At 44.6% G+C, this 25,203-nt stretch overlaps 1 protein-coding gene across 7 annotated transcripts in view; it reads right to left on the bottom strand.

The window, feature by feature from the left end:
• Positions 1 to 1,344: 1,344 nt before the first annotated feature.
• LOC118368617 (uncharacterized) overlaps positions 1,345 to 25,203 on the bottom strand; it is a 64,233-nt gene continuing 40,374 nt past the window's right edge. The window contains exons 3-9 of one of the 7 annotated variants that reach the window (XR_004822394.2): positions 8,236 to 9,065; positions 7,639 to 7,840; positions 7,109 to 7,226; positions 6,756 to 6,901; positions 3,015 to 3,177; positions 2,660 to 2,739; positions 1,345 to 2,204 (exon numbers count right to left, since the gene is read on the bottom strand). Coding sequence is in view for 5 of the 7 variants with exons in the window: in XM_052495792.1 (XP_052351752.1) it covers positions 4,926 to 6,290 (1,365 nt within the window). In the remaining 2 variants the exon portion in view is untranslated. Of the gene's footprint in view, positions 2,205 to 2,659; positions 2,845 to 3,014; positions 3,178 to 4,880; positions 6,902 to 7,108; positions 7,227 to 7,638; positions 7,866 to 8,235; positions 9,066 to 10,848; positions 11,005 to 25,203 lie in introns of those variants that run through there. The other 6 variants (XR_004822389.2, XM_052495792.1, XM_052495794.1 and 3 more) reach the window with 6 other exon arrangements.

Consider the following 25,203-nt stretch of genomic DNA (forward strand, 5'->3'; position numbering starts at 1 on the left):
CACTGGACGTGGGTATCAGGGAAGAGGACGGACAGGATGTTGCAGGCCTCCAGGTCCTATAGCAGGGGTACCCGACCAGTCGATCGTGATCTACTGGTCGAGCACGGCGTGCTTGCTAGTCTATTGAGATTATGCTTCTGCTCAAATTTATCCACAACTCAATGCTTATAATCTCTTTGTTTTAATGTTCAACAGTCTTCCATTAAAGCAATGTCTGAAGTCACGTGATTTACATAAAATATGACCAGTCCATGCCCAGTTATTGACATTATATGCCTAGTTAGCGCGGTCAGATGCTGCCCGCCAACTCAAAGTTGAGTTCACGGTGATGCCAGGCAGGTAGCTAACTTTGTAGCCAGATTTGTTAAGTTCGGTCGACAATCTCAATGAGTGAAGGGAAGGATACAAAAGAAGGAATGGGAGGATACATTTTTTTTCATGTCAAACTCTATGTGTATGCCTCATCTACCATAATGGCATCGATATCCCATAGAAAAGTAACATTTTAAAACCACACTCAAAAGATTGTCCAGCATAGACTGAATTATGAAAAGTACAAGAACTAAAAAAATTAACTGGCAGCGCAGCAGTCAATTTTCACAAGGCCTGTGACCAAAAGGGAAGGCGGCAACCATGGCATCTTATCCTGTGACTCTGGTTCTGCCCCTGAACAAGGCAGTTAACCTACTGTTCCTAGGCTGTCATTGAAAATAAGAATTTGTTCTTAACTGATTTGCCTAGTTAAATAAAGGTAAAATAAAATAAATTCCCTCCAGTTTGACGAGTCCACAGATATGGTAGATGTGGCACACTTACGCATTTTCATCAGAATGGTATTTGACATGAGTACAAAGGAGGAACAACTCGCCATTTTTTCACTGAAAGGACATACAAGGGGCGAAGATATTTTTCCATCTTTTATGGAGTTTGCTAACAAATTCCAACTGCCCTTTTGTAAGCTCGTCTCCATTACTACCAATGGGGCACCCGCTGTGGTGGGTTCGTTACATTGTGCAAACGAGATTATTATTTCGTAATTCATCAGCAAGCTTTGTGCAGGAAGATGTTAAACATGAAAGAGCTGATGGATGTTGCGATGAAGATTGTGTGTTCTATTTGAGCAAGAAGCCTACAGCGGAGGCTATTTCGCACTCACTTAGAAGAGACTGAAGCATAGCACACTGGCTGAGCCGAGGTACATTATTAGGGAGATTCAGTGAGTCGTTGCCTGAAATCAAGGAGTTTCTCAAGGTCTCCAAACATGCAGAATATGCACAGCTAGAGGACATACAGTGGCTCTTGGATTTAGCTTTTCACTGACCTAACTTACATGCTTAAGGAATTGAATGTAGAGCTGCAAGGAAAAGGCAAACATGTAATCAACATGATTAGCTCTGTGAACACTTAAATGCAAACTACAGCTGCTCACAAGAAAGCTGCAACGTAAGGACCTGCACTTCTTTCAACACATGCATTCAGAACTTGAACACCAGGGCAAGGATACAGCACAGCTTGACAGTGCACGTTACGTGGAGCAAGTCCAGAGCGTCTTATCTGAGTTTGACATTTGTTTCCTTGAGTTTGCTTCACTTGAGCCTATTGCTACTTAGATGTGCTTTCCATTTGGCACAGACATAAAAGTGGAAGTCATTGCCTCCAAAATGGGATCCCTTTTTCAGTTGGACACAACTATAGCAGAAACTGAAATTCTCACCCTTAAAAATGAAATTCAGCTGAAATCCAAGGCAACCACTGAGATGAAGGAAGAATTCTGGGAGCTATTGCTAGAGGTATCTCAACATTAGAAGATCTGCTCTCAACTTATCAATCCTTTTTGGATCAACCTACCTCTGTGAGTCTGCATTTTCTCACATGAAGATAAAGTCCAAGTACAGATCTACTATGACTAATGACCACCTTGTGGCCTGCATGAGACTTGCAACAAGCTGCTTCAGGCCTGACTATGAGAAACGACTTGCCAATGCCAAAACGACCCAATGCCAAAAGTTACACAAAGGTAGGAAATTATATTAGTTGCATTTATTTGTGGAAAACATGTTATTGGTCCACATATTTGCGTATCAAATTGGTATCACAGCGACAGGTCCATACTCAGTGGTGGGTTGTGTTTCATCCATTTTGTTGGTTGGTTTAGATTTATAGACTGGTAGATCTCATCAGGCTGGCAAATAGGATCAGCTCACCTGTGTGAACACACAAATGCCATGAATTGTCACTTTACCATCACCTGGGTGTCACACACTAGTGGCACTCAGTAAATAAACAAATTGTAACTCCCTCAACTTTTACCCAACACACGTTTCTATCACTTGTCTGTGAACGTGGCTTCAGAAAGTATTAATACCCCTTGACTTTTTCCACATTTTGATGTTACAGCCTGAATTCAAAATGGATGAAATCGATTTCTGACCCATCTCAACACAATACCCCATAATGACAGTGAAAACATGTTTTTAGAAATTTTAGCCAGTAATTCTTTTTGAAATCAAATTTAAATTCAGGCTGTAATACAACCAAATGTGGAAAAATAAAGGGTGTGACTACTTTCCGAAGGCACTATATGTGTGCACATAAACCTAATCATATTTCTCTAAAAAAGGCAAAGATGGCTGAAACTCCAAAGTAATCTCTGTCCTACCTGTTAGTAGAATGGATGTTGCTCCTTTCACGGATATACATCTGGTTGGACACTCCTAGCCTCAGGCTAGCCTCAGGCTCCTGTAGCCAGAGATAGTCTTGTGTGACCCCAAAGGCGACTCTGCTGGCATCATCTGTGATCGCCACACAACAGACTCCGGGCTCATTCATTAATCATTTCCTTACCTTCATTTAAAAAAAAAAATGCAATAATTTAAAACATATTGGGTGGGGAGAGATCAAATAATGTAGCTTCTATGGACAATATGGACAATATATGGACAATAGTGTCGACAGTGATCACAGATGGACAATAAAGTTATTTGAATTTGAATCTGGTTTGATACTGTACATACCGTGCCTTTCTGCAGGTCCCAGAGGGTGAGGTAGGGTGTATGTTGAGCCTGGCTGTAGTTAGCCAGGACCAGATGTCCCCCAGGGCGAGTGAGGGCGATGATGTGGCGGGTCAGCAAGGACGTTCTGGCCTCCAGGATATGGAGGTGTTCCTGGGACTTCACGCTGAACACATTGAGGTGGTGGGAGAAATTTACATTTTACATTTACATTTAAGTCATTTAGCAGACGCTCTTATCCAGAGCGACTTACAAATTGGTGCATTCACCTTATGACATCCAGTGGAACAGCCACTTTACAATAGTGCATCTAAATCTTTTAGGGGGGTGAGAAGGATTACTTATCCTATCCTAGGTATTCCTTAAAGAGGTGGGGTTTCAGGTGTCTCCGGAAGGTGGTGATTGACTCCGCTGTCCTGGCGTCGTGAGGGAGTTTGTTCCACCATTGGGGGGCCAGAGCAGCGAACAGTTTTGACTGGGCTGAGCGGGAACTGTACTTCCTCAGTGGTAGGGAGGCGAGCAGGCCAGAGGTGGATGAACGCAGTGCCCTTGTTTGGGTGTAGGGCCTGATCAGAGCCTGGAGGTACTGAGGTGCCGTTCCCCTCACAGCTCCGTAGGCAAGCACCATGGTCTTGTAGCGGATGCGAGCTTCAACTGGAAGCCAGTGGAGAGAGTGGAGGAGCGGGGTGACGTGAGAGAACTTGGGAAGGTTGAACACCAGACGGGCTGCGGCGTTCTGGATGAGTTGTAGGGTTTAATGGCACAGGCAGGGAGCCCAGCCAACAGCGAGTTGCAGTAATCCAGACGGGAGATGACAAGTGCCTGGATTAGGACCTGCGCCGCTTCCTGTGTGAGGCAGGGTCGTACTCTGCGGATGTTGCAGAGCATGAACCTACAGGAACGGGCCACCGCCTTGATGTTAGTTGAGAACGACAGGGTGTTGTCCAGGATCACGCCAAGGTTCTTAGCGCTCTGGGAGGAGGACACAATGGAGTTGTCAACCATGATGGCGAGATCATGGAACGGGCAGTCCTTCCCCGGGAGGAAGAGCAGCTCCGTCTTGCCGAGGTTCAGCTTGAGGTGGTGATCCGTCATCCACACTGATATGTCTGCCAGACATGCAGAGATGCGATTCGCCACCTGGTCATCAGAAGGGGGAAAGGAGAAGATTAATTGTGTGTCGTCTGCATAGCAATGATAGGAGAGACCATGTGAGGTTATGACAGAGCCAAGTGACTTGGTGTATAGCGAGAATAGGAGAGGGCCTAGAACAGAGCCCTGGGGACACCAGTGGATGTGAGCGCGTGGTGAGGAGACAGATTCTCGCCACGCCACCTGGTAGGAGCGACCTGTCAGGTAGGACGCAATCCAAGCGTGGGCCGCGCCGGAGATGCCCAACTCGGAGAGGGTGGAGAGAAGGATCTGATGGTTCACAGTATCGAAGGCAGCCGATAGGTCTAGAAGGATGAGAGCAGAGGAGAGAGAGTTAGCTTTAGCAGTGCGGAGCGCCTCCGTGATGCAGAGAAGAGCAGTCTCAGTTGAATGACTAGTCTTGAAACCTGACTGATTTGGATCAAGAAGGTCATTCTGAGAGAGGTAGCGGTAGAGCTGGCCAAGGACGGCACGTTCAAGAGTTTTGGAGAGAAAAGAAAGAAGGGATACTGGTCTGTAGTTGTTGACATCGGAGGGATCGAGTGTAGGTTTTTTCAGAAGGGGTGCAACTCTCGCTCTCTTGAAGACGGAAGGGACGTAGCCAGCGGTCAGGGATGAGTTGATGAGCGAGGTGAGGTAAGCGAGAAGGTCTCCGGAAATGGTCTGGAGAAGAGAGGAGGGGATAGGGTCAAGCGGGCAGGTTGTTGGGCGGCCGGCCGTCACAAGACGCGAGATTTCATCTGGAGAGAGGGGAGAAAGAGGTCAGAGCACAGGGTAGGGCAGTGTGAGCAGAACCAGCGGTGTCGTTTGACTTAGCAAACGAGGATCGGGTGTCGTCGACCTTCTTTTCAAAATGGTTGACAAAGTCATCTGCAGAGAGGGAGGAGGGGGAGGGGGAGGAGGATTCAGGAGGGAGGAGAAGGTGGCAAAGAGCTTCCTAGGGTTAGAGGCAGATGCTTGGAATTTAGAGTGGTAGAAAGTGGCTTTAGCAGCAGAGACAGAGGAGGAAAATGTAGAGAGGAGGGAGTGAAAGGATGCCAGGTCCGCAGGGAGGCGAGTTTTCCTCCATTTCCGCTCGGCTGCCCGGAGCCCTGTTCTGTAAGCTCGCAATGAGTCGTCGAGCCACGGAGCGGGAGGGGAGGACCGAGCCGGCCTGGAGGATAGGGGACATAGAGAGTCAAAGGATGCAGAAAGGGAGGAGAGGAGGGTTGAGGAGGCAGAATCAGGAGATAGGTTGGAGAAGGTTTGAGCAGAGGGAAGAGATGATAGGATGGAAGAGGAGAGAGTAGCGGGGTAGAGAGATTGAAGGTTGGGACGGCGCGATACCATCCGAGTAGGGGCAGTGTGGGAAGTGTTGGATGAGAGCGAGAGGGAAAAGGATACAAGATAGTGGTCGGAGACTTGGAGGGGAGTTGCAATGGGGTTAGTGGAAGAACAGCATCTAGTAAAGATGAGGTCGAGCGTATTGCCTGCCTTGTGAGTAGGGGGGGAAGGTGAGAGGGTGAGGTCAAAAGAGGAGAGGAGTGGAAAGAAGGAGGCAGAGAGGAATGAGTCAAAGGTAGACGTGGGGAGGTTAAAGTCGCCCAGAACTGTGAGAGGTGAGCCGTCCTCAGGAAAGGAGCTTATCAAGGCATCAAGCTCATTGATGAACTCTCTGAGGGAACCTGGAGGGCGATAAATGATAAGGATGTTAAGCTTGAAAGGGCTGGTAACTGTGACAGCATGGAATTCAAAGGAGGCGATAGACAGATGGGTAAGGGGAGAAAGAGAGAATGACCACTTGGGAGAGATGAGGATCCCGGTGCCACCACCCCGCTGACCAGAAGCTCTCGGGGTGTGCGAGAACACGTGGGCGGACGAGGAGAGAGCAGTAGGAGTAGCAGTGTTATCTGTGGTGATCCATGTTTCCGTCAGTGCCAAGAAGTCGAGGGACTGGAGGGAGGCATAGGCTGAGATGAACTCTGCCTTGTTGGCCGCAGATCGGCAGTTCCAGAGGCTACCGGAGACCTGGAACTCCACGTGGGTCGTGCACGCTGGGACCACCAGATTAGGGTGGCCGCGGCCACGCGGTGTGGAGCGTTTGTATGGTCTGTGCAGAGAGGAGAGAACAGGGATAGACAGACACATAGTTGACAGGCTACAGAAGAGGCTACGCTAATGCAAGGAGATTGGAATGACAAGTGGACTACACGTCTCGAATGTTCAGAAAGTTAAGCTTACGTAGCAAGAATCTTATTGACTAAAATGATTAAAATGATACAGTACTGCTGAAGTAGGCTAGCTGGCAGTGGCTGCGTTGTTGACAATACACTAATCAAGTCGTTCCGTTGAGTGTAATAGTTTCTACAGTGCAGCTATTCGGGGGCTAGCTGGCTAGCTAGCAGTGTTGATTACGTTACGTTGCGTTAAAAGAACGACAATAAGTCGTTCAGTCAAGAAATAGGAACACACCACCAGTTGATAGAGAGGGGTAGAGAGGAGATCAGAGGGATGGGGAGACATCACATAGGTTAATTAAACTCTATAGAGCCAGCCACATATTCAGAGCACACGAGTAAAATAGTAGACATGGCGCACACACAAACACTTTACCTGTTGTTCCCCACCGAGGAGGTATTGGTCTATGGAGTTGTATGTCTCCCTGTCCAACCTGCTCTGCTCCCTTTGCGCCTCCCTTTTCATCCTCCTCTTCTTAGCAGAGTGTGTCTCTGTTCTTCCTTCCCAGGACATCACCTGAGCTAGGGTTAATAGTATTCCACAGAGCAATATAAATGTGTATATTGTTACAGCTACAACACTGGAGTGTTCAGAATTATTGAGAGCATTAGACTACAGGGTAATAGCAAGGTAATAAAATAGTAACATTGAAAACAAGTTATGCTGGATTTTTTGGACAGATAGCTTAGCTTGCACTACTTTTCTGGTAGAGTCTCTGGTTTTGTTACCTGTGGTCTCCTTAATGATGGTAGTATCCGGGACTGCCTGTCTCTGACGATGCTGCTGGACACTTTGATCCTCCCTTTGATATACCCAGACTCTAGGTCCCACACTACCAGATGGTCCCTATAACACCCAACAGTCCAAATAAAATAGGTTATGGACAATATAAGTGTTATAAAAAAGTGTAAGCCTTCCACATCCCAAAACCGGTTCACAACAATGGGGAAACCCATATTAGGGGCAACAATGAACAAAACATTGTTAAGCTGTGCAAGAATTAGGATGCTAGAGGGTATTATTTCTCTGAAGTAACTGACTCAGAGGGACTGTTTTTGGAGTGTGGTGTTTCAGGTGGTGGACTAACATAGTCTTGTTGCATGCAGGAGACCTGAGCTCGAACCTAGGGAGTCACAAATGTAGAGCACATATTTCACGACAACTAATAAGGTGACTTCAATCCATGAAGTGAAACAACAGTGTAGAGCAGAGGGGATTCAGTATGGATACCAGGCAAATTGATAAATTAGTTGGTGACCTGGAATATGGGTGAGGGGGTGTCAGTGAAGGTGGCTGTCCCTCTGTCTGTCAGGATGTACAGCTTCATGTCATGGGCCAAGCACACGTTGGTGTTGCCATGGAGACCATAATCCACTCTGACTGGCCACCCTGTGAACCTTGACCTGGTCAGGTTCCAGACCCGCACCGTGCAGAGCCGTAGGGATCTGCACACCTCGTAGCTATCACCAAAGGGAGACAGAGACCCTGGAAAGATCAAGATATCAAAGCAGATACCTGGGGCACAACTAAACTGTCTAAAGTGGCTTCCTTCCTGCTTGTCATCACCTTCAACTGCATTGATGTGAAAGGAGAAGCAAATTCCCAGTAGGTATCTACACATCTCGTCTATGCCGTATAAATAGAACAGTGAATATGAAGGAGAAGAGATGAGAGGAGGATATCAATTTAGACTATTGAGTTGTCCCCAATTACATGCTAAAACATAAACGAAAATAAGAATATTTAAAAATACACAGTACTACTTAAACAACACAGAAAATACTAATACCAATATTATTTAAACATTAACAATACAGAAAAATAGTACAGTAAATAAATTATTGATAAAACCTACTGTTGGTATTTCGTCATGGGGAGGACCTCCTCTGTGTTGCCCCTCCTCACCTTGTGGACGTTGTCGGTGAGGGTCTGATCGTTGACCCAGGAGGATAGGTCCCACAGCCTTAGGTATCTCTACCCTCTGCACACCCCCAGACAGAACCACAGCTCCAAAGACACACCTACAGACGGGGGAGAGTAGAGTACCAAAAGGAAATGGTTTGTATCTGTCGATGTAAACCAATGTAAGTCCCTGAGTTCACTAAGATTGAGCATGTGAATAAAACGGTTATATTTATATTCACTGGGCTTTCCCATATTAATCCACAGAAGTCTCTCCTGCTCTAACACAAACACTGCAAGATAATGCTGCAGGTAGTCTAGTGGTTAGAGCGAGTCTGCCAGTAACTGAAAGGTTGCTGGATTGAATCCTAGAGCTGACAAGGTTATTCTGCCCCTGAACAAGACAGTTAGTTAACCCACTGATCCCTGGTAGGCCATCACTGTAAATAAGAATTTGTTCTTAACCGACTTTCCTAGTTAAATAACGGTTAAATAAAACAAATGTTTAATGCATGATGAATTAACCCTAAGCCTTTTCTGTCGTTATGACTTAACATTTTCAATCTCCGACTCCGTCACATTCTAACCGATCTCCAATCAGTCGACCTGCCAGTACGGGGTAGGGGCAAAAGGCCACGACATGCGTCCCTTCGCGGTTGATGGTGGTGACCTGTGAGATGTAGTCTTGGCTGTAGCCCAGGATGGAGCGCTGGTGCTTGAAACTGGCCATGCTGTATGGCTCGATATGGATGATCTCACTCACTTTCCCGCTTGTAAGGGTACCTGGGAGGGAGGGATAAACATGTTAACACGTGCACTATGAACAGTCTGTGTTCTGTTTCTAAAAATATATTATAATGTGATTATAATGCCGTTATAAAAACTTTCGGAAGCATTTATGAACTGGAACCAGTTCAAGGAACAGAACCAGAACTGGGAACAAAAGCGATCTATAGTGTTCTGGAACGAAACCATTATTTTAAATGCATGGGAACTGGTTATAATATTATTTTAATATTATTTCAGTCCCACAAAAAACACACAACAAACCGCCTATGCAATCAGAAACTTATTTCAGAGTCTGCCTGCCTGCTGTAAATCTTTGCCAGTGTGTGTGCATGTAGCCAGGCTACAGCATAACTGTAGCCTACTGACATTACAATCATGATTCAGAAGATAGGGAGAGACATTTTTTATCAAGAATGGAAGAATAGATTAACTTTTTCAATGCTCGTTAGGGATAGTATAGTTATTACATTTCACATTGGATTTATTAACTACAAAAAGGTAAGACTTGTTTTTAATTCTGGTGCCCATCTGACAAACAAGCTTGTTAGCTAGCTAGCTCTGATACAAGTTCAAAGACAAAGGTCCTCCATAGAAGCTGCTCCTTCGTAGGTTTAATTCTGTGGGCCTAATTCAGATAATGACAATCTACACAAGATGCCCAGTGCTTCAAGCCAAGCCTCCTCTTCCACCCTCTCGCTCCCTCCCTACCTGCTAAATTAAATTGGTGAAGCAATTTAATGTCAAGCACACACAACATAGGTGCTAAGGTTTATTAATAGAGGGGACGCATACTTGCAGTTGAAGTTTTATCAAGTTAAATGAAGGTTGGCCTAGATAAAACCGATACCTGCCAAAGAGCAGTAGGTACTGAGCAGTAATTGTGAAAGAAAGACTCCTTCAATGTACACAAAATTTGTCCACACTAGTTGGGTAGTGCATTTTAATTAATGACAACCTGAATGAACAAAACCTGGAATCCCAAAAACATTTCCAGATAGTTATATTTTAACTTCAATAAAACTGTAGTTTGTAGGAGCTACCTTAAGTACGATGAGAGACCAGCAGTAACAAGAAAAGAGTACCAGAGACAGAGGTACCAGAGACACATGAATGGGTGGAGTTAGGGCACTTCCACCAGAGTTCTCCAATGGCACCAGGGGGAGACCTAGTTTTAGTGGGTTGGGAACATGGGAGATCATATCAACCATTATTTAAAACGGGAAAAATTGACCATACCAATCAAGATCTTGCTCAAACTGTTTAGTGAGAATTGGTATAATACGAGGGGAGAAGGTATATCGTATGAAAGCAGACTGTGGCCAATTATATCCCCCTTTGTCCTTGTTAGTGGAAAAAGTCCATTAGTCACTTCCCTGTTTAGTGATGTGTGCCCCGTAGTAATTCACTGCAAAGCCAGCCTGAGTTATCTGATCTCTAACCACTTTAAACATGTATAGCTACATTCTATAGATTGTTTAATGGTTGGGGTCCATAATGGTTCTTTTTTGTTTGTAGGAGCTACCTTACATGCAGGAGCTGAAAGTCCTACAATCCTAAAACCTAAATAGAAAAATATTTGGACCCAACTTGATCAATTCTCCTTCATGTACTCTTTCCACCCACACATGTTCCATCATCTCCCATTTTCTCTTTGTCTCCCTTGCATGCTCTCTCCCATCAGTTTCACTCATTGTCTCCCTGCTCCATCTACCTCCGTCTCTTAAGAATCACATGCATAATTCTCTTTTGCATACAAACTAAAATGTAATAGATGTACCTGATCCAAAATTTGCATGATGCTAGTGGTCTTTTCCCACGTTGCTCCTCCTTTGGCTCTGATTACTTTGATCAGCTGACTTGAATGCATGTCTAACTGGCCCATGAACTTCGCTTTCAAGGTAACAGTCATGATTCTGAGGAACTCTTAATTTATCTGGAAAAAATTGCATAGCACAGAGCTTTGAAATCATTATAACAAATCCAACCTGAATGTCCATAAAAATCACCAACATCTACTTCCTCTCAACCTTCCCACATTGTGACAAATGCATCACAGCCCACTGTAACTAAAACCAATCACTTCAGCTCATACATCCTCTCATTTCGATTGAAAGCGAAAGTCTGAGCCATTTTGTCCCTGACAGTCTTGCCATTATTCCTTTTCCCAAACTCTTTCAGAAGTTCAAGTCTCTCCTTTTCAAAGCTTTCGGGAGAATGACCAGTAGGGATGGATGGATAATAGTTAGCCTCAGTTCATTTAGGCTTTTTAACCTTTTTTTGCCGGGACAGCATCTGCAGTCGCTTTGGATTTCAGTGAGTTAACTGAGTGCTCAGGACACCCGTATAATTTGAGCTGGGTCCTGTAGTTTCCCCATTTTGTACTTTAGTCTTTGTTTCCAACCGTAGAAGCCATTGGATATTCTTTTAAGCAGGGTTTTTTCTTGATTAAGGCCTCCGAAACTGTCAGCTTCATTAAATAGTACCTGCAAAACTCCAGTTTCAACAGACAGTGAAGAGGCGACTCCGGGATGCTGGCCTTCTAGGCAGAGTTGCAAATAAAAAGCCATATCTCAGACGAGCCAATAGAATGAAAAGATTAAGATGGGAACAAGAACACAAGACACTGGACAGAGGAACTCTGCCTAGAAGGCCAGCATCCTGGAGTCACCTCTTCACTGTTGACGTTGAGACTAATGTTTTGTGGGTACTATTCAATGAAGCTGCCAGTTGAGGACTTGTGAGGCGTCTGTTTCTCAAACTAGACCCTCTAATGTACTTGTCCTCTTTCTCTTCTGGTTAGAGACAGTTTGCGCTGTTCTGTGAAGGGAGTACTATACAGCATTGTACGAGATCTTCAGTTTCTTGACAATTTCTGGCATGGAATAGCCTTAATTTCTCAGAACAAGAATAGACTGACGAGTTTCAGAAGAACGTTATTTGTTTCTGGCCATTTTGAGCCTGTAATCGAACCCACAAATGCTGATGATCCAGATACTCAACTAGTCTAAAGAAGGCCAGTTTTATTGCTTCTTTAAATCAGCATACAGTTTTCAGTTGTGCTAACATAATTGCAAAAGGGTTTTATAATGATCAATTAGCCTTTTAAAATGACTTGGATTAGCTAACACAACGTGCCATTGGAACACATGAGTGATGTTTGCTGATAATGGGCCTCTGTATGCCTTTGTAGATATTCCATAAAAAATCTGCCGTTTCCAGCTACAATAGTCATTTACAACATTGGCAATGTCTACACTGTATTTCTGATCAATTTGGTGTTATTTTAATGGACGTCAAAAACATTTTTATTTCAAAAACAAGGACATTTCTAAGTGACCCCAAACTTTTGAAAGGTAGTGTATTTTGTCCTTAGAGTCCTTAGAGCCTTCATGTTCAAATCCAGTATCGAAATTCACTTCATTACATGATATATCATCCCCATCCAAAGTGTCAGCAGGAACACTGTCAAAAGATTGTTCGTCTTAATGAGCAAGGGTCATTGTTTCTACAATTCCAGGTTTAAAGTAATTCACTGCATTGGCGTGTTTTCTAGTTTTGAAATTCTCATAAATGTTGGTTTTCTATGAGCAATCCTGAAGCATACAAGTGAGAGCCTCTTGATTTTTCAGGTGTTTGCCAATGTCTTGAAAATATTCCTTTTCTGTAAACGTCCATAATGCCTATGATCAAGTTTATAATGTTTGAGAAGTTCAGATCTTCTTGCAAACGACTTCCTACAATCATCGCAACACTAGAAAAACAATAGAGAAGAGACTTTACTATTTCCCAATCAGAATGCCTTAGGGAGCCAGAAGCCAATCTAGTCCAATTTAACATCCAATCAGAATTATGGCTAGGGATAGGCTGTGACACACAGCATGTTACTAAATACATTAGGCTATTTTGTTTGATATAATCCATCATCAATTTACTAGCTTTTGAGACCACCACCAGCGACAGTAATATTATACCAAGTGCTACACAATATTATAATGACTTTCTAACAGCAGTGAAAGGAACAGGTCCAACCATCCAACAGGAATTGGGTGAATTCAAGCCTGGGGAGAAAATGCTAAGTACTTTTTAATGTTGAGAACAGAAAAGTCTCTATGATGCTCAGATGTGATCAACACTGTTTAAAAAAAGCTAGCAAACTACAATACATTCGGAAAGTATGTGACTTGTTCCACATGTTGTTATGTTGCAGCCTTATTCTAAAATTGATTACATTATTTTTTTACTCATCAATCTACACACAATAGACCCATAATGACAAAGCAAAAACAGGTTTTTAGAAATCTTACCCTAAAATACAGAAATACCTTATTTAAGTATTCAGACCCTTTGCTATGAGACTCAAAATTGAGCTCAAGTGCATCCTGTTTCCATTGATCATCCTTTAGATGCTTCTACAACTTGGAGTCCACCTGTGGTAAATTCAATTGATTGGACATGATTTGGAAAGACACACACTTGTCTAAATAAGGTCGCACAGTTGAAAATGTCAGAGCAAAAACCAAGCCACGAGGTTGAAGAAATTGTCCGTAGAGCTCAGAGACAGGATTGTGTCAAGGCACAGATCTGGGGAAGGGTACCAAAACATCTCTGCAGCATTGAAAGTCCCCAAGAACACAGTGGCCTCCATCATTAGTAGGGAAGCTGCGAATTTTCGCAGCTTTTTGTTAAAAATCGCGCAACATTTCAAAGTCCTGCTACTCATGTTTGGAATATAGTATATGCAAATGATAAGTATGTGTGTATAGAAAACACTCTGAAGTCTCTAAAACTGGTTAAATCGTGTCTGTGGCTATAACACAACGTGTTTAGCAGTAAAAATCCCTCGAAAAACTGTTCTCCAAAAACACAAAAAATATATTACTCCACCAGTCAATGTATTGTTCAAGACGAATGCAAATACATGAAGCAGTAATGTAAACGCCTACAGCTTCCACACGATGTAGCCAGTGCTGGCATTTTGAGCAGACTTAATCCTTGGTTCTATTACGTTTGACCCTTTCCTGTTTCAGTCTGTCAACAGGAAGTTTTTAAAATGTGAAAGATGGCCGTTGATTTCCAGACTAGCTGCTATCGAATACAGATCACCCCGTGATGAATTGTATAGCTAATTAACGTTTATTAATACCTAAAGTTGGTTTAGAAAAGTAGTTTGAAGTGTTTGTAAAAGTATATAGGCACCTTTTGTCATTTTAAAAAGTGACGTTGCGTCTTGTAAAAGGGAATATTCCTGGATCAGCTTCAGAAAATGACATTTTGGCTATACAATGACGGATTCAATCGGGAAAAAGACCCAAGTGTGATGTTTATGGGATATATAGGAGTGCCAAGAAAGAAGCTCGTCAAAGGTAATGAATGTTTTATATTTTATTTCTGCATTTTGGGTAGCGTTTTGGGTAACCCTGGCTACCGCAAAATCTGTCGTTAGGTGACGTTGCAGTATTTTGGGGGTAGATGCTATCAGATAATAGCTTCTCATGGTTTCGCCGAAAAGCATTTTACAAATCTGACTAGGTGGATAGATTCACAACGAGTGTAGCTTTAATTCACTACCTTGAATGTGTATTTTAATGAAAGTTTAATGACAGTTTGAGTTATATCAAAAACTATAGCTGGCTCTCTGAAACTCCGCTGAGTGATGTTCCTGCCAGGGAACTGTATTCTGCTACTTCCTTAAGAAGTTAAAAGGAAGAAGCTTGGAATCACCAAGAATCTTCCTAGAGCTGGCCGCTTGCACAAACTGAGCAATCAGGGGAGAAGGGCCTTGGTCAGGGAAGTGACCAAGAACCCGATGGTCATTCTGACAGAGCTCCAGAGTTCCTCAGTGGAGATGGGAGAACCTTCCAGAAGGAGAACCATCTCTGCAGCACTCCACCAATCAGACCTTTATGGTAGAGTGGCAAGACGGAAACCACTCCTCAGTAAAAAGCACATGACAGTCCACTTGGAGTTTGCCAAAAGGCACCTAAAGATTCTCAGACCATGAGAAACAATATTCTCTGGTCTGATGAAACCAACATTGTACTCTTTGGCCTGAATGCCAAGCGTCACATCCGGAGGAAAGCTGGCACCATCCATGCTGTGGCAATGTTTTTCAGGAAAAGTGCCCTTGATGAAAACCTGCTCCAGAGCGCTCAAGGCCTCAGACTGGTGCAGGAGTGGCTTCTAAATGTTCTTGAATGTCCTTGAGTGGCCCAGCCAGAGCTCGGACCTGAACCCGATTGAACATCTCTGGAGAGACTTCAAAATAGCTGTGCACCGACGCTCCCCATCCAACCTGACAGAGTTTGAGAGGATCTTCAGAGAAGAATGGTAGAAACTCCCCAAATGTGCCAATGTGCCAAGCTTGTAGAGTGATACCCAAGAAGACTGCCAAAGTTGCTTCAACAAAGTACTGAGTAAAGGGTCTGAATACTTACTGTGCCTTGAAAAAGAATTCACCCCTTTGGTGTTTTTCCTATTCGGTTGCATACACAAAATAGTTCAAATTGGTGAAGTGAAAGGAAAAAAATAACTTGTTTCAATATTTTAATTTTTTATTTAAAAAGAAAAAGTGGTGGTGAAGTGAAATTTAAAAAATGACAATAAACCCCAGAAAAGTTGTAACGCTTGCCGTCTGGGGAAGGAGAGGAGGACCAAGGTGCAGCGTGGTAAGTGTTCATATTTTAAATATTTTAATGAACACTGAAAACAAAATAACCAACAAACAGTCCTGTAAGGTGCAACACAACACTAAACAGAAAATAACCACCCACAAAACACAATGGAAATCAGGCTACGTAAATATGGTTCTCAATCAGGGACAACGATTGACAGCTGCCTCTGATTGAGAACCATACCAGGCCAAACACAGAAATAGAAAATTATAGACAAACTAACATAGACAACCCACCCAACTCACACCCTGACCATACTAAAACAAAAGACAAAACAAAGGAACTAAGGTCAGAACGTGACAGTACCCCCCCAAAGGTGCGGACTCCGGGCGCAAAACCTGAACCTATAGGGGAGTGTCTGGGTGGCGGCTCTGGCGCGGGACGTGGACCCCACCATAGTCTTTCTCCGCCTCTGTGGCCTCGCCGCTGACCTCGGACTGGGGACCCTAGCCACGGGTTCCGAATGGACGGGAGATTCCGCCAACGCCGGAGTGAAGGACGACCCTGGCAGCTCAGGACAGACGGGAGACTCTGGCAGCTCAGGACAGACGGGAGACTCTGGCAGCTCAGGACAGACGGGAGACTCTGGCAGCTCAGGACAGACGGGAGACTCTGGCAGCTCAGGACAGACGGGAGACTCTGGCAGCTCAGGACAGACGGGAGACTCTGGCAGCTCAGGACAGACGGGGACTCTGGCAGCTCAGGACAGACGGGAGACTCTGGCAGCTCAGGACAGCAGACTCTGGCAGCTCAGGACAGACGGGAGACTCTGGCAGCTCAGGACAGACGGGAGACTCTGGCAGCTCAGGACAGACGGGAGACTCTGGCAGCTCAGGACAGACGGGGGACTCTGGCAGCTCAGGACAGACGGGGGACTCTGGCAGCTCAGGACAGACGGGAGACTCTGGCAGCTCAGGACAGACGGGAGACTCTGGCAGCTCAGGACAGACGGGAGACTCTGGCAGCTCAGGAGACAGACGAGAGACTCTGGCAGCGCTGGGCAGGAGGAAGGCTCTGGCAGCGCTGGACAGGCAGGAGAACTGAGAAGACTGAGAGACAGCCTGGTGCGGGGGGGTGCCACCAGAGGGCTGGTGCGTGGAGGTGGCACCGGATAGACCGGACCGTGAAAGCGCACTGGAGCTCTTGAGCACCGAGCCTGCCCAACCTTACCTGGTTGAATGCTCCCCGTAGCCAGGCCAGTGGGGCGAGGTGGAATAGCCCGCACTGGGCTGTGGTGGCGAACTGGGGACACCATGCGTAAGGCTGGTGCCATGTACACCGGCCCGAGAAGAGGCACTGGAGACCAGATGCCCTGAGCCGGCTTCATGGCACCTGGCTCGATGCCCACTCTAGCCCTGCTGATACGAGGCGCTGCAATGTACCGCACCGGGCTATGCACACGTACCGGGGACACTGTGCGCCTCACGGCATAACATGGCGCCTTCCCTGTCCCTCTCGCTCTCCGGTAAGCACGGGGAGTTGGCTCAGGTCTCCTACCTGACTTAGCCACACTCCTCGTGTGCCCACTTCCCAAGACATTTTTGGGGCTGCCTCTCGGGCTTCCTTGCCAGCCATGTTCTCTCGAAGCGCTGGCTCCCATTACCTGCTGCCTCCGCTCTCCTGGCTGCCTCCACCTGTTCCCATGGGAGGCGATCCCTTCCAGCCAGGATCTCCTCCCATGTGAAGCAACCCTTGCCGTCCAAAACGTCCTCCCATGTCCAGGAGTCCTGAGATCGCTGCTGCCCGATACCACGCTGCTTGGTACTTTTTGGGTGGGTGGTTCTTTAACGCTTGTCGTCTGGGGAAGGAGAGGAGGACCAAGGTGCAGCGTGGTAAGTGTTCATATTTTAACTATTTTAATGAACAAATCAAATCAAAAAAGTATTTATATAGCACTTCGTACATCAGCTGATATCTCAAAGTGCTGTACAGAAACCCAGTCTAAAACCCCAAACAGCAAGCAATGCAGGTGTAGAAGCACGGTGGCTAGGAAAAACTCCCTAGAAAGGTCAAAACCTAGGAAGAAACCGAGAGAGGAACCAGGCTATGTGGGGTGGCCAGTCCTCTTCTGGCTGTGCCGGGTGGAGATTATAACAGAACATGACCAAGATGTTCAAATGTTCATAAATGACCAGCATGGTCGTATAATAATAAGGCAGAACAGTTGAAACTGGAGCAGCAGCACGGTCAGGTGGACTGGGGACAGCAAGGAGTCATCATGTCAGGTAGTCCTGGGGCATGGTCCTAGGGCTCAGGTCCTCCGAGAGAGAGAAAGAAAGAGAGAACTAGAGAATTAGAGAACGCACACTTAGATTCATACAGGACACCGAATAGGACAGGAGAAGTACTCCAGATATAACAAACTGACCCTAGCCCCCCGACACATAAACTACTGCAGCATAAATACTGGAGGCTGAGACAGGAGGGGTCAGGAGACACTGTGGCCCCATCCGAGGACACCCCCCGGACAGGGCCAAACAGGAAGGATATAACCCCACCCACTTTGCCAAAACACAGCCCCCACACCACTAGAGGGATATCTTCAACCACCAACTTACCATCCTGAGACAAGGCTGAGTATAGCCCACAAAGATCTCCGCCATGGCACAACACAAGGGGGGGGGGGGGCGCCAACCCAGACAGGATGACCACATCAGTGAATAAACCCACTCAGGTGACGCACCCCTTCCAGGGACAGCATGAGAGAGCCCCAGTAAGCCAGTGACTCAGCCCCTGTAATAGGGTTAGAGGCAGAGAATCCCAGTGGAAAGAGGGGAACCGGCCAGGCAGACAGCAAGGGCGGTTCGTTGCCCCAGAGCCTTTCCGTTCACCTTCCCACTCCTGGGCCAGACTACACTCAATCATATGACCCACTGAAGAGATGAGTCTTCAGTAAAGACTTAAAGGTTGAGACTGACATGGGTAGGTAGACCGTTCCATAAAAATTGAGCTCTATAGGAGAAAGCCCTGCCTCCAGCTGTTTACTTAGAAATTCTAGGGACAATTAGGAGGCCTGCGTCTTGTGACCGTAGCGTACGTGTAGGTATGTACGGCAGGACCAAATCAGAGAGATAGGTAGGAGCAAGCCCATGTAATGCTTTGTAGGTCAGCAGTAAAACCTTGAAATCAGCCCTTGTGTGTAGAGAGGCTAGCACTGGAGTAATATGATCACATTTTTTGGTTCTAGTCAGGATTCTAGCAGCCGTATTTAGCACTAACTGAAGTTTATTTAGTGCTTTATCCGGGTAGCCGGAAAGTAGAGCATTGCAGTAGTCTAACCTAGAAGTGACAAAAGCATGGATTAATTTTTCTGCATCATTTTTGGACAGAAAGTTTCTGATTTTTGCAATGTTACGTAGATGGAAAAAAGCTGTCCTCGAAATGGTCTTGATATGTTCTTCAAAAGAGAGATCAGGGTCCAGAGTAACGCCGAGGTCCTTCACAGTTTTATTTGAGACGACTGTACAACCATTAAAATTAATTGTCAGATTCAACAGAAGATCTCTTTGTTTCTTGGGACCTAGAACAAGCATCTCTGTTTTGTCCGAGTTTAATAGTAGAAGGTTTGCAGCCATCCACTTCCTTATGTCTGAAACACATGCTTCTAGTGAGGGCAATTTTGGGGCTTCACCATGTTTCATTGAAATGTACAGCTGTGTGTCATCCGCATAGCAGTGAAAGTTAACATTATGTTTTCGAATGACATCCCCAAGAGGTAAAATATATAAGTGAAAACAATAGTGGTCCGAAAACGGAACCTTGAGGAACACCGAAATTTACAGTTGATTTGTCAGAGGACAAACCATTCACAGAGACAAACTGATATCTTTCCGACAGATAAGATCTAAACCAGGCCAAAACTTGTCCGTGTAGACCAATTTGGGTTTCCAATCTCTCCAAAAGAATGTGGTGATCGATGGTATCAAAATCAGCACTAAGGTCTAGGAGCACGAGGACAGATGCAGAGCCTCGGTCTGATGCCATTAAAAGGTCATTTACCACCTTCACAAGTGCCGTCTCAGTGCTATGGTGGGGTCTAAAACCAGGCTGAAGCATTTCGTATACATTGTTTGTCTTCGGGAAGGTAGTGAGTTGCTGTGCAACAGCTTTTTCAAAAATAAATTGAGAGGAATGGAAGATTCGATATTGGCCGATAGTTTTTTATATTTTCTGGGTCAAGGTTTGGCTTTTTCAAGAGAGGCTTTATTACTGCCACTTTTAGTGAGTTTGGTACACATCCGGTGCAAAGAGAGACGTTTATTATGTTCAACATAGGAGGGCCAAGCACAGGAAGCAGCTCTTTCAGTAGTTTAGTTGGAATAGGGTCCAGTATGCCGCTTGAAGGTTTCGAGGCCATGATTATTTTCATCATTGTGTCAAGAGATATAGTACTAAAACATTTGAGCGTCTCTCTTGATCCTAGGTCTTGGCAGAGTTGTGCAGACTCAGGACAACTGAGGTTTGGAGGAATACGCAGATTTAAAGAGGAGTCCGTAATTTGCTTTCTAATAATCATAATCTTTTCCTCAAAGAAGTTCATGAATTTATCACTGCTAAAGTGAAAGTCATCCTCTCTTGGGGAATGTTGCTTTTTAGTTAGCTTTGCGACAGTATCAAAAAGGAATTTCGGATTGTTATTATTTTCCTCAATTAAGTTAGAAAAATAGGATGATCGAGCAGCAGTAAGGGCTCTTCGGTACTGCACGGTACTGTCTTTCCAAGCTAGTCGGAAGACTTCCAGTTTGGTGTGGCGCCATTTCCGTTCCAATTTTCTGGAAGCTTGCTTCAGAGCTCGGGTATTTTCTGTGTACCAGGGAGCTAGTTTCTTATGAGAAATGTTTTTAGTTTTTAGGGGTGCAATTGCATCTAGGATATTGCGCAAGGTTAAATTGAGTTCCTCAGTTAGGTGGTTAACTGATTTTTGTCCTCTGGCGTCCTTGGGTAGACAGAGGGAATCTGGAAGGACATCAAGGAATCTTTGTGTTGTCTGTGAATTTATAGCACGACTTTTGATGTTCCTTGGTTGGGGTCTGAGCAGATTATTTGTTGCAATTGCAAACGTAATAAAATGGTGGTCCGATAGTCCAGGATTATGAGGAAAAACATTAAGATCCACAACATTTATTCCATGGGACAAAACTAGGTCCAGCGTATGACTGTGACAGTGAGTGGGTCCAGAGACATGTTGGACAAAACCCACTGAGTCGATGATGGCTCCGAAAGCCTTTTGGAGTGGGTCTGTGGACTTTTCCATGTGAATATTAAAGTCACCAAAGATTAGAATATTATCTGCTATGACTACAAGGTCCGATAGGAATTCAGGGAACTCAGTGAGAAACGCTGTATATGGCCCAGGATGCCTGTAAACAGTAGCTATAAAAAGTGATTGAGTAGGCTGCATAGATTTCATGACTAGAAGCTCAAAAGACGAAAACGTCATTTTTTTTTGTAAATTGAAATCTGCTATCGTAAATGTTAGCAACACCTCCGCCTTTGCGGGATGCACGGGGGATATGGTCACTCGTGTAGCCAGGAGGTGAGGCCTCATTTAAAACAGTAAATTCATCAGGCTTAAGCCATGTTTCAGTCAGGCCAATCACATCAAGATTATGATCAGTGATTAGTTCATTGACTATAATTGCCTTTGAAGTAAGGGATCTAACATTAAGTAGCCCTATTTTGAGATGTGAGGTATCATGATCTCTTTCAGTAATTACAGGAATGGAGGTGGTCTTTATCCTAGTGAGATTGCTAAGGCGAACACCGCCATGTTTAGTTTTGATCAATACCCAAACGCACAAAGTCCACAACCCAGGGAACCGGAACGTCCTCAGTTTCTGAATCAGGGCGTTTCAATTGTCACCACTGGCGGGTGCTGAACTGAAATAGCCTTTAACCCTCCTGCTGTCCTCGAGTCAAAATGACCTGCCACTGTGTTTAAACAAATCAAAATATATTTTATATTTGAGATTCTTCAAAGTTGTCACGCCTTGGTCTATGTATTTTGTGTTTTCTTTAATTATTTGTTCAGGCCAGGGTGTGACATGGGTTTTTTGTGTTGTCGTATTGGGGTTTTTGTAGGCATTGGGATTGTGGTTGATTAGGGGTGTGTCTAGCATAGGCTTGGCTGCCTGAGGCGGTTCTCAATCAGAGTCAGGTGATTTTCGTTGTCTCTGATTGGGAACCATATTTATGTAGCCTGGGTTTCACTGTGTATTTTGTGGGTGATTGTTCCTGTCTCTGTGTTAGTTATTCACCAGACAGGCTGTATAGGTTTTCACGTTCCGTTTGTTGTTTTGTATATTTATAAGTTATTTCATGTATCGCTATTCTACATTAAAGAACATGAGAAACCACCACGCTGCATTTTGGTCCGACTCTCCTTCAACAGACGAACGCCGTTACAAAATTCGCCACCCTTGATGACCGCTTTGCACACTCTTGGCATTCTCTCAAACCTTTTCATGAGGTAGTCTCCTGGAATGAATTTCAATTAAACTTTTTGATATAGGGGGCAGCATTTTCTCTTTTGGATGAATAGCGTGCCCAGAGTTGAACTTCTTCCTACTCTGTGCCAGATGCTAATATATGCATATTTTTATTAACATTGGATAGAAAACACTCTGAAGTCTCTAAAACTGTTTGAATCATGTCTGTGAGTATAACAGAACTTATTTAGCAGGCGAAACCCCGAGGACAAACCATTCAGATTTGTTTTTTTTAGGTCACCGTCTTTTCAATATGATTTCATGGGGAATCCAGAATTCTAATAGACTTTCCTGCAGTTCCTACCGCTTCCACTGGATGTCACCAGTTTGTAGAAATTGGTTGAGGTTTTTCCTTTGTGTAATGAAGAAGTACCATAGCTCAGAACGAACGTCACTTCATGTGTACCTTTTGATTGAGGCGCGTAACCAAAAAAGTAGTGTCGGTTTGTTTTGCTCCTGTATTGAACACAGATCATCCAGTCTTCAATTTGATCGATTATATACGTTTACAAATACCTAAAGTTGTATTACAAAAGTAGTTTGAAATGTTTTGGCAAAGTTTACAGGTAACATTTGAGATATTTTGTAGCGACGTTGTATAAGTTGGAAGCAGTGTTTTTCTGGATCAAATGTGCCAAATAAATGGTCATTTTGGATATATATCAACAGAATTAATCAAACAAAAGGACCATTTGTGATGTTTATGGGACATATAGGAGGGCTAACAAAAGAAGCTTCTCAAAGGTAAGGCATGATTTATATTTTATTTCTGCATTTTGTGTCGCGCCTGCAGAGTTGAAATATGCTACTCTCATTGTTTACTGTTGTGCTAATAAGATAATAGCATCTTATGCTTTTGCCGAAAAACATTTTTGAAATCTGACATGTTGGCTGGATTCACAACGAGTGTAGCTTTAATTTGCTATCTTGCATGTGTCGTTTAATGAAACTTAGATTTTTATAGAAATGTATTTGTATTTGGCGCTCTGCATTTTCCCTGGCTATTAGCCATGTGGGAAGCAAGTGTCCCGCCTACACCAGAGAGGTTAATTTGGTCATAATTGGTCAGCTGCTTGATTATGTTTTGTGGCCATACATGTTAAGAGAAGGGATTGAGAGATGCTTTAACTGTGATGTGGTAAAGTTGGACCCAGGTGCAGAGAAGAGACCAGAAGATGAAGCAGAAGTTCCAACCAGTGTCTACACCCCTCAAGGGCCCACTTAACTGCCAAGAGCTCCCGGTTGCCTACATCGTAGTTGAGTACCACTGGCGAGAACCGCTTGGAGAGAAAGGCGAATGGGTGCAGTTTCTTGTCCTCCTCGTTTCGCTGTGAAAGGACCGCCCCATCTCCGGTGTCTGAGGCGTCCACCTCTACCACAAAGGGATGAGTAGGATCAGGATGAACGAGGATGGGTCCGGAGGTGAAATGTCCCTTGAGCTCTATGAATGCCCTGTCTGCCTTGGGATTCCAGCAAAAACCTGCTTGAGTGAGTTGGGACAGGGCCGTATGTGTTCCCGGAAGGGTTTTTGGAGAAGATCAGGATGTCGTCGAGGTAAACAAAGATGAACCGATTCAACATATCCCTAAGAGTGTCATTGATCATTGCTTGAAAGACTGAGTGAATTCGATATTCCGAAGGTCATGACTAAATACTCAGTGACCACTAGGGGTGTTAAAGGCAGTTTTCCACTCATCTCCCTTCCTGATTCTCACCAGATTTTAAGCGTTGCGGAGATCCAGTTTGGTGAAGAATTGGGCTCCTAGGGGCACTCCAAGGCGGCGGACATCGGGTAGGGGGTAACGATTCTTGTTCGTAATCCTTTTCAGTCCTCTGTAATCGAAGGACTGAGGTTTGGGTCGGAAACAGAAAGAAAAGGGATGTGTTTAGACAGGCAGCCCAATTATTATATTTTTTCCACTAATTGGTCTTTTGACCAATCACATTAGATATTTTCGCTTCAGCTCTTTTTCAGAGTATATCTGATTGGTCAAAAGACCAATTACTCAAAAAAATAACAGAATTGGGCTGCCTGTCCAAACGAAGCCATAGAAACCTGGACATGCTCCAACTGAAATGTTCCCTCCTCAGCATTGATGTTGAATGGCATTACATTAACTTCATCGACCTTGGCCAAGGCTTTCGACTCTGTCAATCACCGCATTCTTATCGGCAGGCTCAATAGCCTTGCATTCTCAAATTACTGCCTCGCCTTGTTCACCAACTACTTCTCAGATAGAGTTCAGTGTTTCAAATCGGAGGGCCTGTTTTCCGAACCTCTGGCAGTCTCTATGGTGGTGCCACAGGGTTAAATCTTCGGGCCGACCCTTTTCTCTGTATATATCAATGATTTCGCTCTTGCTGCTGGTGATTCTCTGATCCACCTCTACGCAAACGACACCGTTCTGTGTACATCTGGCGCTTTTTTGGACACTGTGCTAACAAACCTCCAAACAAGCTTCAACACCATACAACACTCCTTCCGTGGCCTCCAACTGCTTTTAAATGCTAGTAAAAGTGCATGCTCTTCAACTGATTGCTGCCCACATCCTCCCGCCCGACTAGCATCACTATTCTGGACGGTTCTGACTTAGAATATGTGGACAACTACAAATACCTAGGTGTCTGGTTAGACTGTAAACTCTCCTCCCAGACTCGCATTAACATCTCCAATACAAAATTAAATCTAGAATTGGCTTCCTATTTTGCAACAAAGCGAAATAGAAAATTAAATCTAGAATCGGCTTCCTATTTCGCAACTAAGCCTCATTTACTCATGCTGTCAAACATGCCCTTGTAAAACTGACTATCCTACCGATCCTTGACTTCGGCGATGTCATTTACAAAATAGCCTCCAATACTCTACTCAGCAAACTGGATGTAGTCTATTACTGTGCCATCCATTTTGTCACCAAACCCCCATATTCTTCCCACCACTGCTACCTGTATGCTCTCGTTGGCTGGCCCTCACTA

Source organism: Oncorhynchus keta, chromosome 35, assembly GCF_023373465.1.
Source record: "Oncorhynchus keta strain PuntledgeMale-10-30-2019 chromosome 35, Oket_V2, whole genome shotgun sequence".
Taxonomy (NCBI): domain Eukaryota; kingdom Metazoa; phylum Chordata; class Actinopteri; order Salmoniformes; family Salmonidae; genus Oncorhynchus; species Oncorhynchus keta.